The 12,560-nt window shown below is 38.0% G+C and overlaps 1 protein-coding gene across 2 annotated transcripts; it reads right to left on the minus strand.

Annotated features, from left to right (window-relative positions):
* Nucleotides 1-6,939: 6,939 nt before the first annotated feature.
* Nucleotides 6,940-11,212, minus strand: LOC132192087 (uncharacterized). Of its 2 annotated transcripts, XM_059607297.2 has the most exons (6): nt 10,976-11,212; nt 10,716-10,889; nt 10,435-10,632; nt 10,287-10,355; nt 8,477-8,596; nt 6,940-7,380 (listed from the first exon to the last, which is right to left on the minus strand). In XM_059607297.2, exons 1-6 carry the CDS (start codon nt 11,156-11,158, stop codon nt 7,336-7,338), a joined length of 789 nt encoding a protein of 262 aa, XP_059463280.2. In that variant the 5' UTR covers nt 11,159-11,212; the 3' UTR covers nt 6,940-7,335. The 2 variants fall into 2 exon arrangements, with proteins under 2 accessions (XP_059463280.2, XP_059463279.2); XM_059607296.2 differs by having other exon boundaries at nt 6,940-8,596.
* Between the last annotated feature and the right edge of the window lie 1,348 nt (nt 11,213-12,560).

Genomic DNA, 12,560 nt, shown 5'->3' on the forward strand with positions numbered 1-12,560 from the left:
GATTTTTATCATTTCTTACTATTTACTTGTAGAGAGATTGATAGTTGAAAGCATAACACGGCCGTGCTAAGGTCTTCTCGTAACTCAACAAAGTCATGTCACCAAATGTCATAATCTCATCTATATGTACTGTTACTTTTCCCTACAAGGCTATTAACTTAAGCCCCGTTTGTTTCGATGTGAAAAACATTTTACGGTGTTTGGCACGTACAGAAAATTACAAATTTTTTTATATATATATATATTTTCATTCAATCAAATTGAACTTTAATTACGAAAATAACCCAACCAGGTCCTAGCGATGACTTGATCAGGTCCCGATGAGGTATTGATCGAGTCCTGACGGTGTCCAAACCGAGTCTCGACCAAGTCTAGGCAAGTGCTAACCGGGTCCTAGTGGTGTCTCCATGGGGTCTTGGTTGGGTCCTAACAAGGTCCTAGTGGTATCTAGGTCAAGTTTCGACGAGGTCTCCCTCAAGTCCCACATGAGTCCTAACATTGTCTCAATGGTGTCTTAAGGAGGTCTCGTTGAGTCCCCAGCATGGTTTTGGTTAAGTCCCGGCGGGGTCCTGACCAGATCCCAACAGGGTCTTGGCAGTGTTCGGCTGTGTCCCGGTCGGGTCCTAGTGGGGTCCCAAGTCCCAACGACGGCTCAATGAAATCCTATTGGGTTCTCGGTGATGTCTTGGTTGGGTCTATTGATTTGAGAATGAGATGCTTAAACTCGAAAAATGGTTTACAATTTTTTAAAAATGGAAACCATTTTTTCAAAAATTAAAGAGCCTTTTTCGGTTAAATCGAAAATATTTTCCGTTAACTATTATTTTTCGTCACACCAAACACTCGAAAATATGAAAAATATTTTATAGAAATTATTTTACGCTAAAACAAACAGAGCCTTATTAAGCTTATAAAAGTTTAAAATGAACAAAGTTGCTCGTGATAAAGTTATTTGGACTATATATTATATTTTCTTAGACGTTAACTTTTTTCACAGCAAAAGTAACAAAACTAAAAGCTAACTTTTTTTTAGGGGAAACTTCACTTTAGACCTCTAAATTATTGCGCGTTTTGACAAGCACCCCCTCCCAAACTTCAAAATCTCTTAATTTGAACCTCTGAACTTTCAATTGCAATCAATTTGAACCCTTCCGACAGATTTAGCCGTTAACTTCTAACGACAATACCTAAAAAGACCAAAATATCCTTGATTTTAGATTTTTTTTTTAAAAAAAAAAAAAAAAAAAAAAAAAAAAAAAAAAAGTCAGGGGTGTAAACGTTATTGTCTCACTTTTAATGTTTAAAATCTGACGGAATGGTTCAAATTGATTGCAATTAAAAGTTTAAGGGTTTAAATTTAGAGGTTTTGAAGTTTAGGGTGCTTGTCAAAATGCGCGGTAATCTAGGAGTCTAACGTGAAGTTTCCCCTTCTTTTTTATTTAAAGAAAAATACATTTTATCCCCCTGAACTATCTACTCATTTGCACTTTTAATCTCAATGTTTAAAAAGTGACACTTTACCCCCCCCCCCCCCCAAAGTATCTGACATTGACTCTTGACTCCATGAAGTATACTTTACCTCCTGAAGTATTTTGAGTTTGTACTTTACCCCCTGAATTGACACTTTATCACCAAAAACTTAGCTACTTAGGAGGGTAAAATGTCAACTCAAAATACTTTAATGTGGTAAAGTATACTTCATGGGGGTAAAGTGTTAATGTTAGAAATTTTGAGAGGTAAAGTGTCACTTTTTAAACATTGGGGTTAAAAGTGCAAATGAGTGGATAATTCAGAGGGTAAAGTGTATTTTTCCCTTTTATTTACATCTAACTTTTTTTTTAATATAAACTAAAAGCTATATTGCTCGTGAATTTGTTACTTTTGTTGGAAATGAACAAAGTTACCGTGAATTTGCTAATATTTTGGTTGAATTTGCTAATTATAGAATTCAATTTGTTGAATTCATAGAAAAATGTTTTGGTTGTAAATGAATAAAGTTACTCGTAAATTTGTTAGGGTCAACAGAGTTAAGGCTCCGTTTGTTTCACCATAAAATGATTTACTAAAAATTTTTTATGTATGTGTTTAGTGTGACATGAAGTAATAGTCAACGAAAAATATTTTTTCTTTAACTGAAAATTCTACTTTAATTTTCGAAAAATCAGTAAACCATTTTCCAACTTTAAGCATTTCATTATCAAATCGACGGACCCTACCAAGACCCATCCAGGACCCCGTAGGGACTTGATCGGGACCCGCCCGGGACCTACTCGAGACCCCGTCAGGACATGCCTGAGACTTGACCGGGACTCACCCAGGACCTGCTTGGGACCCCATCGAGACCTGCCTAGGACCCACCCGGGACTTGATCGAACCTGCCCGGGACCCACCCGGGACTTGACAAGTACCTGCCCGGGACCTCACCAGGACCTGTCCAAGACTTGACCAGGACCCACCCCAAGAATTGATCAGGACCCCGCCGGGACATGCCCAAGACCCGCTCGGGACTCGTTGAAAAATATTTTCAGCGGAAAACATTTTTCGGTATTTAGGGTGTACAGAAAATCAGGCGGGTCCTAGTTAGATCCCTGACGTTGGAGAATGTTTTCACTAGAAAGCATTTTCCTGAAAAATATTTTTCGACATTTGGTGTGTACGTAAAATCATATTAAACACTAAATTATGAAATTATCCATGTCAGGTGTTGGGTGGGTCCTGCCAAGGTCTTGGACTAATCCCAACGGGGTCCCGATAGGGTCTATGCGTGGTCGGGCAGGTCCTGGGTGAGTCGTAGTGTGGTCCTTGCAGGATTCGGTTTAGACACCTCTAAGACTTAGTCGGGAGCGTTTAATATATATATATATACGCCAAACACTATAAAATGTTTTCAAATCATTTTTCAGAAAATATTTTCCAATAGAAAGCATTTTACGTCGAAACAATCGGAACCTAAGTTTGGCTCGAATTCGACTCCATTATTATTATTATTATTATTTCTAATTGATTATAGGAAATGATCATTTCTATCCCTAATTCGGAAGGAAGAGAAAGTGAATGATTCTAAAAAAAAATAAGGGGTAAGCTTCCCACCAATTGACCCAAAACAAACTAAAATGGTGCAAAAATAATTACATAGAGTAGGAAATAGGTCAAACAAGTGACCTGGTCCTCTTAAAGGGCCGAACGAGACGGTTACAGATGCAAAAGGAGTACATATTAAGGCGAGCCTATCTGAACCCCCACTTATGAACAATGACAACCACCATAAGAAAGTTGAAGTAGCAAAAACACTGTTATAGTCCGAATCCGAGACTGTAGAAGAGAGAGGTACCAACACAATTTCAGTTATAAAAGTTTCCACTAAAGGATCTAACCAATAAAAAGTTAAGAGACAATAACCCACAAAATATAAAGGGAAATTATATCTAAAATCCTTAGGTAAACGCGCTTTTTTTAAAAACTCCCTGGGTATTTTTTTTTGGAAATTTAGTTCCTGGGTAACTCGAAACTACTAGAAAACTCCCTACCGTCAATTTTTGTTAACTTCCGTTAGTCTACTTAAAACTCACTGTTTTATCTGATTAAAATATTATTATTTTTATTAATTTAATTTAAAAAATTCAATCTTTAAAAAAATAAATAAATAAAATAAAAAAAAAAATTTGAAGGGTGGCCAGGGGTGGCCACCCCTGGCCACCCCCCCCCCCCCCCCCCCCCCCCCCCCCAAACCCTATGGGGTGGCTTGCCGCCACCCCCAGGTGGTTTGGGGTGGCCTGCGGGCCACCCCATGGGTGGAGGGAGGGAGATTGGAATAAAAAAGATACTGGTTTTCTATGAGGGGCGCACTCCAAATGGGAAAAAAACTGAGTGGGTCACGCATGAGTACCACGCAACCCTGAAGGAGCTTGATGGCACCGATCCCGATGGCGATCAGGTGGGGTTTCTATTTCGTCTTTTTTTATTATTGGCTTCACATTTCTTCTTAATTGCTCGGCTGAATGGTGGTTTAATTATTAACATCTTTTGCTGCCAAAATCATCTAAAGGGTCATCTTTGAAGAGCATTTACTCTGTTGGTGAATGGTGATGCTAAGTTCTCACCTTGTCGATTAACTTAATTTATGCAGAAAATCTTTGTTCTGTGTCGTTTATTCAAGAGAACTAACAATGGTGGCAATGGTCGAAAGCGAAAGCACTCTACCGAAGCTGGACCTGCCGAGTCTAAACGAAGGGCGGCTTCAGAATCTTCAGCATTGGAAATGCAAGCTGAAGATCATCCAACAACTAACAAATCTCCTCATTCTGAAAATTCTGATGTAATGATATATGACACTATAGAAAGTGTTGAGTGTGGTGACACCAATTCTCCTGCAGAGAATCCAGTGGTAGAAATGGCACAAGTGATAGCTGATGAGGTGAGAAAGGAATGGGTTTCAGGCTCGCGGCCACCCCTGGGGTGGCCTGCGGGCCACCCCAAACCACCTGGGGGTGGCCGCAAGCCACCCCAGGGGTGGTTCGCCCACCCCTGGGGTGGCTTGCGGCCACCCCATAGGGGTTGGGGGGGTGGCCAGGGGTGGCAACGCCACCCCTGGCCACCTTTCAATTTTTTTTTTTTTTTTTTTTTTCTAAGATTGAATTTTTTAAATTAAATTAATAAAAAAATAATATTTTAATCAGATAAAACGGTGAGTTTTGAGTAGACTAACGGAAGTTAACAAAAATTGACGGTAGAGAGTTTTCTAGTAGTTTCGAGTTACCCAGGGATTAAATTTCCAAAAAAAAATACCCAGGGAGTTTTTTAAAAAAGCGCATTTACCTAAGGATTTTAGATATAATTTCCCAAATATAAAAGCAACAAAATACAAATAAAGCTACGAAAATACATGAGAAATACAACAAGAAAGTGACAAAAAGAGTAGAAGACAGTAACAATGGTCGGGGTACGAAGGTTGGGGAACACTAGCCGACGTGTGAGAAAGATGCGTCGAAGAGCGAGATCCACGCGCCGGCGTGTGGTGGTCAAATCAGGCGAGTGTAGGTAGCGTTGGGAAGTTTAGAGGCTAGGGATCGTGATGGAGAGGTGCGTGAAGGGGGAAAATTGATCGAAGAGACTAGATGTGAAAACTAAATCTAAAAACCCAACCAATTTCGAGGAAAAGGCGAGTGGCACGACATAGTGGTGAATGGACGGCAATGGAACGAAGGCTGAACGGAGAGGATGAAGGAAGTCAGAGCTCCTGGTTTGGTTGGAGGGCACAACAACAAAACTACCGAAGAAAACAAGATAAAATAAATAGGGGAGATAGGGGAGAGGGAGGGAGGGAGGAAAATGGAGAAGAACCACACCAAGGAGGTGGCTACTCTTACCAGGGAGATGATGAAAAAAAAAAAAAAAGTTTTCAGAAAATAAATAAAAAAAAAATAATTAAAAATAAAAAATTCTATTAGATCCCCTCTCTCTCAAATTGGGCCGAGTATAGAAATTAGAGTCTATAAATCAAAGGTTTTCGAATCAACTAGGATTTTCACAGGCTTCTTTTAATACTTTTCAAAACATTGTTTTACTAAAGGAAAAGGCAACATACCCATATTCAAATTATCACAAGATTGTCGATGTTTCTTCAAAACTTTGAATTGCCTAAATATCCCGCTCAAACTATCAACAATTGTAAATGTCCCCCAATACCAAAAATACTAACAATAAAAATTTAAAATTAAGAAAAACTTCACAAATAACCAATGAACTACCTCGCAATTTGAGAAACCCCTAAATTTCAAAACTTCTTAATTTCATCCCCCCAATTTGATGCAATGTACCCCCTTCCGTCAAATTTTAACGTAACTTTAACGAAAGTTATGAAAAATACCAAAATATCCTTGAATTTTTCATATTTCTTTTTATTTTATTTTAAAGAAAAAAAAAATTTTGGTCACCTTGTGGCAAATTGACTCACAACCACGAATAGGCAAACCCACAGCTAAGTCATATACAAACCCAGTCATGTGTCAAGTTGTGACCCACACTAGGTAACAGGGTCTGATCAAGACTTGCCATGGTCACCCATGACCCACATGGGTCACAAGCTAACACAGCATGGGTCACTTTTTTTTTTTACTTCAATAACTTTAATTTTTAAAATTTTTAATTTGAAATTTATAGTAAATTTGAAGTTTTATAAAAGTTTCAGTAATATAAAATGTTATCTTATTATTTTTAACATCCATTTAACGCTAGAAACTAACTGAGGGTATATTGTATCAAATTAAAAGTTCGATAAATAAAATTGAAAGGTTTTAAATTTTGAAAGAGTCTTTTCAAATTGCATGGTAGTTTAGGAGGACATTATAAAGTTTTCCCTAAAAATTAATTTAAAAAAAGTGTATCACCGTAGCAACCTCCTTGACAATGACACCCACCATGCGGACAAGCAACCAAGATAGACCGGTAACCATCAAAACTCAATTTAAGTCCATGAAAATTTGGCCCGCTAAAATCAATGGCTTCAGTCCTCTGGGGGAACATTTTACGCCTTTAAAAAAGTAGTGTTACACTTACTTCCACTTTTTTATACCAGTTTTTCCACACCCATGTGGCTTTTAAAACCACAATTGATTTAATCGTGGTTTTAAAAGCCACCTATGGATGTAAAAAAAAACTGTGTTAAAAAGGTTATTGAAAGGTAAAATAAATAGAAAGCCAGTTGCAACTTGCACATGGCTCTTTCCCTACGCGTCTAGAGATTCATATTAATGCATATGAAGAGAAGATAATTATAAAGCCCATGTAGTTTCCCACCCCAGCGTAAGAGACTGATAATAAAAGTAGTACTAAAATATAAAATTTCTCAGGAATGCTTAAAAGAAACGAAAGCACGTGGGCAGCCAAAACACCACAAGATTAGCTTACCAAATAGAAAATATCTTTAACCAATATCACTACAAGTCTACATGTAGTCACTCTCATTTAGCACCAAATTACAAATATCAAGTATTACACAATTCCATCAACTAGATCTACAATAATCACCTTTGATGAACAGAATGTTAAATTCATAAATGTCAGCCAGAAATTGAAAGCAATAACTTGAATAAATAAATCAGAAAAAGCAAAATGTTAATAAGTGAACATAATGGGGGGATGGATTTGAGAGTTATTCTGGTTAAAAGAACGTTTGCATGCAACAGGTTTGGTATTTGCTGACCCAAGACATGGATAGCATAGCATCGAAACTTATTTTTGACAATTAGTAAATTCATTAGACAACAAAAGCATAAATAGGGTATACACAGCACTGTAAATTGTTGGAAAAGGGAAACAAAATAAGACAACATGGAATTACTGCCTTTGCTTCTTATGTGCTGGCACCAATGAATTCCCAACCTGCCAAAAGACATTTGCCCACAAGACAAGCTCGGATTTACTGCTTTCAACTTTAGGATGCAAAAGAAACAGACAGGAAGCAGAACACAAAGCATTTGCTTTAAATTCTCTATTTCTCCATAATCAAATCAAAGAAATGCCACAATAAAAGCAACTTATTCTCACTATATCTATTATCATCATCCAAGTATGGCTTTTGCCAACGATGTTTCTTCAAGACTAAAATAATATCCACGAGAACATTGAGAAAGACTGATACACTTTCTTTTTTTTTTTTTGGTGATAAGTAGATAAAGACTGAGACACTAAAAAATAAGGAAACAAAGTTTGAAATATTTAAGTGTTGCAATCACAGATAAAATAAATATGAAGTCTTCAAGAACTCTCCATGCATTTGGATGCTATGGGCCAAAATATATATTTTTATTTTACAACTGGCATCAGCCAAGGACTTAAGACATAACTTGCACGATATCATGACTGATTGGGAATCTCCCAAGAGAGCTGGAAAACAAACACCACATAACAATTTGAAGCCAATAAATCTGTATTTCCGTACTAAAGTAAAACATTTCACTTATACTTATGATTGTTAATCCTGAAGTTAAATGCTTCATAGAAAAGAGAAATTGCAACATCATCAGCCCCGTCAACTCTAACCTTTAGTAAACTTGCCAATTTTCTATTCTTAAAGTTGTACTTTGCAATTTTATAGGGATTAATAGCTTTACATCCTATATCCAACTGTCTCTCCCTCCCACCCCAAAAATAAAAAATAAAATCCCAACTAATGGGATGGCCTACCGGATTTAAATTGAGCTGTGATGCTTTCAGTTGAAACGCATTTTTCACTCATAATCAAATAATCTATGAATTTATTGAATCTCAGTTCACGATTTCCTACAATTTGCACTCAGAAAGGGAGCTTAAATGAACTTCGTATTATTTCCTAAAATTTGGTCTGCAATTCCAAATTGGTCCCAAAGTGCCAAATTAAGCAAGCAAGTCATAATCACAATACATGGCAAGAACTCCCAAAACTAGCAATTGTAATTCTCCAATTTATCGTCATAATCACAACACAGAATATGCATACCATGCTTGAGAGTTGTTCACTAATGTAGGTCATTGATTTCAACATAGCTTCAAGTGTGTCTCTAGTAAGCTGAAACTTCACCTCCATTTCACCTAGAGGAGACTTGCTGTAGTCTTGCAGCTGCAAACAATAAGACAATAAAATTATTTTAAGAGAAAAAAGAAAAAAAAAAAAAAAATGGGGCTCTATCAACTTAAATGGATGACACACTTAGAACTTCAGCTTGAGAGGCAAACTGTGGACAATTTCAGTTTAAAAACAATGTATAAACAATCTTTTGGTGTTTAATGGGATTTTCCTGGGTGGGTTCTGTTAGTTTTGGGTGATATGGTCTTTCTTGTTATCGCTTTAGTTGGGTGCATCCTGATGTATACTACTTGTGTACTTAGAAATGCCTTACACCTTTTATAATATTGCTCTTTACTTATCAAAAAAATAATTCCAACATGGATAATGGAATGTTGAGTATCCCTTCTACTTTCCTTCAGCGTATCCCTTCTCCAATACGATTATAAACCCTAAATCCCCCAATTTTTCTGTAATCTTTAGCCACTAAATAGTCTATCAAACCAACCTTAATATCTCAAACACAGCCACTTCCAGTAATTTCCTACTGGCAGCTTTTACAAAGAAAAAGCCCAATATTACCATTATTCACTATCTTTTCACACCCTAATTGATTCAACGGACCCTAAAGCCTTTCCCTCAGCATAACCAACCTGAAAACTTATAACTTGTCTTATCCTTCAGCCCACCACAAGCACACATAAACAGATATACTCCAAAATTTCCCTTCATCAGTTCTCTGTCCTTTTTTGTTTGCCCCATGCGGGGAGAGCAGACATTGGGTGTCAAACAGTAATAGTTATGCATGTATAATATAAGTTTGCAATATTCTCAGTTAGTAATACATCCTTCTGATTATGAAGTGAGTTAAAATAAGTGCAAATATTACTAATGGAAGAAAAATATATATGATTTTAACTTCGTTACTATTCCAAGGTTTAGCAAGTTAAATTTTAAATGCAAGAACTTTAAGAACTTTTTCATAATAAATTTGTGCTCTATACTTCTAGAATCCTACTGGGGCTAGGAAAAACCCACCATGCTGGAACCATTCAAATACTCAGAATGCCCTTTACACCGTGATACAACAGTTACAAGACTTAAAAGGTAGGACATGAGAGAAGGAAAAGAATGGCCATTCTACTGTTAGTGAATAGTGGTGGTTTCTTTCAATACTCAATATGATTACTAAGCTCTCCAACCTAGATTGTTCCCACATCTTTATAAAAAATTAATTTTGCTTTTTCCTAGGTATAATCTCTATGATATTATAAGATAGCTCACGGCCACAATGTTGTATTTTAAAATAGACCTCATAACATGATGGACTAACGACTGGGGCAGAAGTAAAATCTTTGTTCGAGCTTTCTTTTAGTGAGCACCAAGCTTTTCAGAAATACAGTCCAAGCAGTGCCATCTCTCTTAAACAGGCTCCTAACCACCAAACAACTTTCAGTGGCTTGTGCCCAACCCCTTTAGAGCTTCTAGGTCAACTACATCAGTCCCGTGAAACCAAGCAATCATCACTAACAACTTCCACCAAAATTCAAAATGGTGCGACAAAAGCAAAAGCTAAGCTTAATGAAAGTAAAAACCCTTGAAAGACCCTCAAATGCGCTAAAATCCCTAGCATCACCACTAAAAAATTTGAAAATTTTGCAATGCAAGCACATCTCTACTAAAGCAATCTCAATTCAGATTTCTCTGGCAAGAGTGTTCCATAGAAATTAAATCAGAGCATTACCTTAAGGCTGATGACAGCCACTCTATTCTCCATAGTCCAAGTCATTGACTTGAGGCGGGGTAGAATTCCCTATGAATTGAAAACCAGTCGTAAATGTGGAGAATGAGAAACGAAGAAAGAAATCCAACAACCATCCAAGAATACATACCGGGTTGTCGGGAAGAAGAGCATCGCGTTGGAGCCCCGACCCAGCAACACTCGGAGCGAAAGCCCCAAGATCGTTGGCGCCGCGATTCAGTCGGGCAACGGGATCATCTTGACGAGGCCATAGCGGAGTAGAAGAAATATCCGTAGAAGATGGGAAAGACGGGACCTGATAGGACTCGCTGGTCCTTTGCGAAGAATGCTAGAAAGGGAGAAACAAAGAAATACCAATATCAACAAGCGGGTGGTTGAATTTATTAACAAACAGGAAAAAAAAAAAGTTACCTGCTGTTGTGTGGATAAATCTTCCTTCCACTGATTCTGATACTTGTGGAAGGACAACACAAGAAGGGTTTGGAGATCGAGCGGAAGATCGGGAGGGAAGAGCTTCAGAAGATCATCGCCGGAGAAGTTGTGATGGGCGCATTTTCTGATGAGCGAACGAAGGCATGCCAAAACCTACAATTACAAAAATAAAATATTTTCTTATTGATTTTGATGAACAAAAACGAGTGAGGGAGATAGAGAGAAAGTGATTTACGCACGGGATCGAGTTCGGCGGGAGAAGGAAGATTGAGGAGGGACTGAATGTGGGACTTATCGGGAGGGCGGAGGCCGGTTCTCCGAGTGTTCCAGAGGATGGATAGGATGTGATCCAGGGCTTCCTCGGAACTGGTTATACACGCTAGCTTTCTCAATTGCTGGTACACTCTTGTGTCGTCCTCCATTTCTTTTTCTGCTTCACTGCTTTTGCTTTATCCAACCAGGGTTTTGGGTTTTTCAGAGTGATGGCCCAAGCACCCTCGGCCTAGCTATTATTTATTTATTTATTATTATTACTTGTTTTTTTTTTTTTTTTTTTTTGGAAACTTCACTAAATCACCCGAAATTTCAGCCGATTTGATAAACACGTCTTGAATTTTCAAAACTCTCATTTACGCCTCCTAAACTTTGGTTTGCTCTCACTTTGGACCCTTTTAACGTTAAAGTCAAATAGTTTGACTTTTTATGCCCATTTTACCCTCACCCCAAAACTACACAATTTTATGTCTAAAACTATAACACCTACCTAGCCCAAAACGACGTCGTTTTAGGCATTGATTTTTTTTTTTTTTAAGAAAAAAAATGGAATCAGGGTGGCTGGAGCCACCCCCTGGCCGATCTGGGGGTGGTCGAACCACCCCCATGGCCAAAAAAATAGGGGGGGATCGAGTGCTTTTAGGGGTGGCTGGACCACCCCCAAGGGGCTGGGGCCGTATGGGGTGGCCGAAACCACCCCTAACCCCTTGGGGGTGGTCTAGCCAACCCCAAAAGCACACGATCCCCCCCCCCCCCCTCCCTTTTTTCGGCCTTTTGGGGGTGGCCGAACCACCCCCTTGGCCATGGGGGTGGTTCGACCACCCTCAGACCGGCCATGGGGTGGCTGGAGCCACCCCGATTTTATTTATTTATTTTTTTTTTAATATTATGCTCAAAACGACATCGTTTTGGGTTGGGTTGTAATGTAGTTTTGAAGCCTAAAACGGTGTAGTTTTGGAGTACAAAACGACGTAGTTTTAGTTGAGGGTAAAATTGGTAAAAAAAAGTCAAATTGTTTGACTTTAACATTAAAAGAGTCCAAAGTGAGAGCAAACCAAAGTTCAGGAGGCCTAAGTAAGAGTTTTAGAAATTCCGGAGATGCTTGTCAAATCGGCTAGAAGTTTAGGAGGGCTTACTGAAGTTTCCACTTTTTTTTTTTTTGGTTAAATTCACTTTACCCCCTGAAATTTTAAGGGTCTTTCAATTCGAACTCTAATATTTAAAAATTGACAATGTACCCCTCTAATGTCTTAAAAATTTTCAATTCAGACACTCTGTTACTAATTTCTGTTTAATTTGACAGAAATCATCCTACGTGCTTCTCATCTGTGATTTTGATACCCTCAATTTCAATTTTGCTTTCATTAAAACCTATGAAATTACGTAATTACCCTCAATTACATAGGTTTTAATGAGGGTAATTACATAATTTTATAGGTTTTAATGAGGGCAAAATTGGAATAGAGGACATCAAAATCCCACGTGAGACGCACGTGGGATGATTTCTGTCCAATTAGACGAAAATTAGTAATGGAAGGTCTGAATTGAAAT

The sequence above is a fragment of the Corylus avellana genome, chromosome 10 (assembly GCF_965113065.1).
Source record: "Corylus avellana chromosome 10, dhCorAvel1.hap1.2, whole genome shotgun sequence".
In the NCBI taxonomy this organism is placed as follows: Eukaryota; Viridiplantae; Streptophyta; class Magnoliopsida; order Fagales; family Betulaceae; genus Corylus; species Corylus avellana.

Excerpts from the sequence above, each read along its gene's own strand:
- LOC132192087 (XM_059607296.2), bottom strand. The coding sequence starts at position 11,158 with ATGGAGGACGACACAAGAGTGTACCAGCAATTGAGAAAGCTAGCGTGT. Across the intron at positions 10,356-10,434 it reads CTCTTCTTCCCGACAACCCG|GGAATTCTACCCCGCCTCAA; the intron begins GTATGTATTCTT and ends TTCAATTCATAG. Across the intron at positions 8,597-10,286 it reads TGGCTGTCATCAGCCTTAAG|CTGCAAGACTACAGCAAGTC; the intron begins GTAATGCTCTGA and ends TATTGTTTGCAG.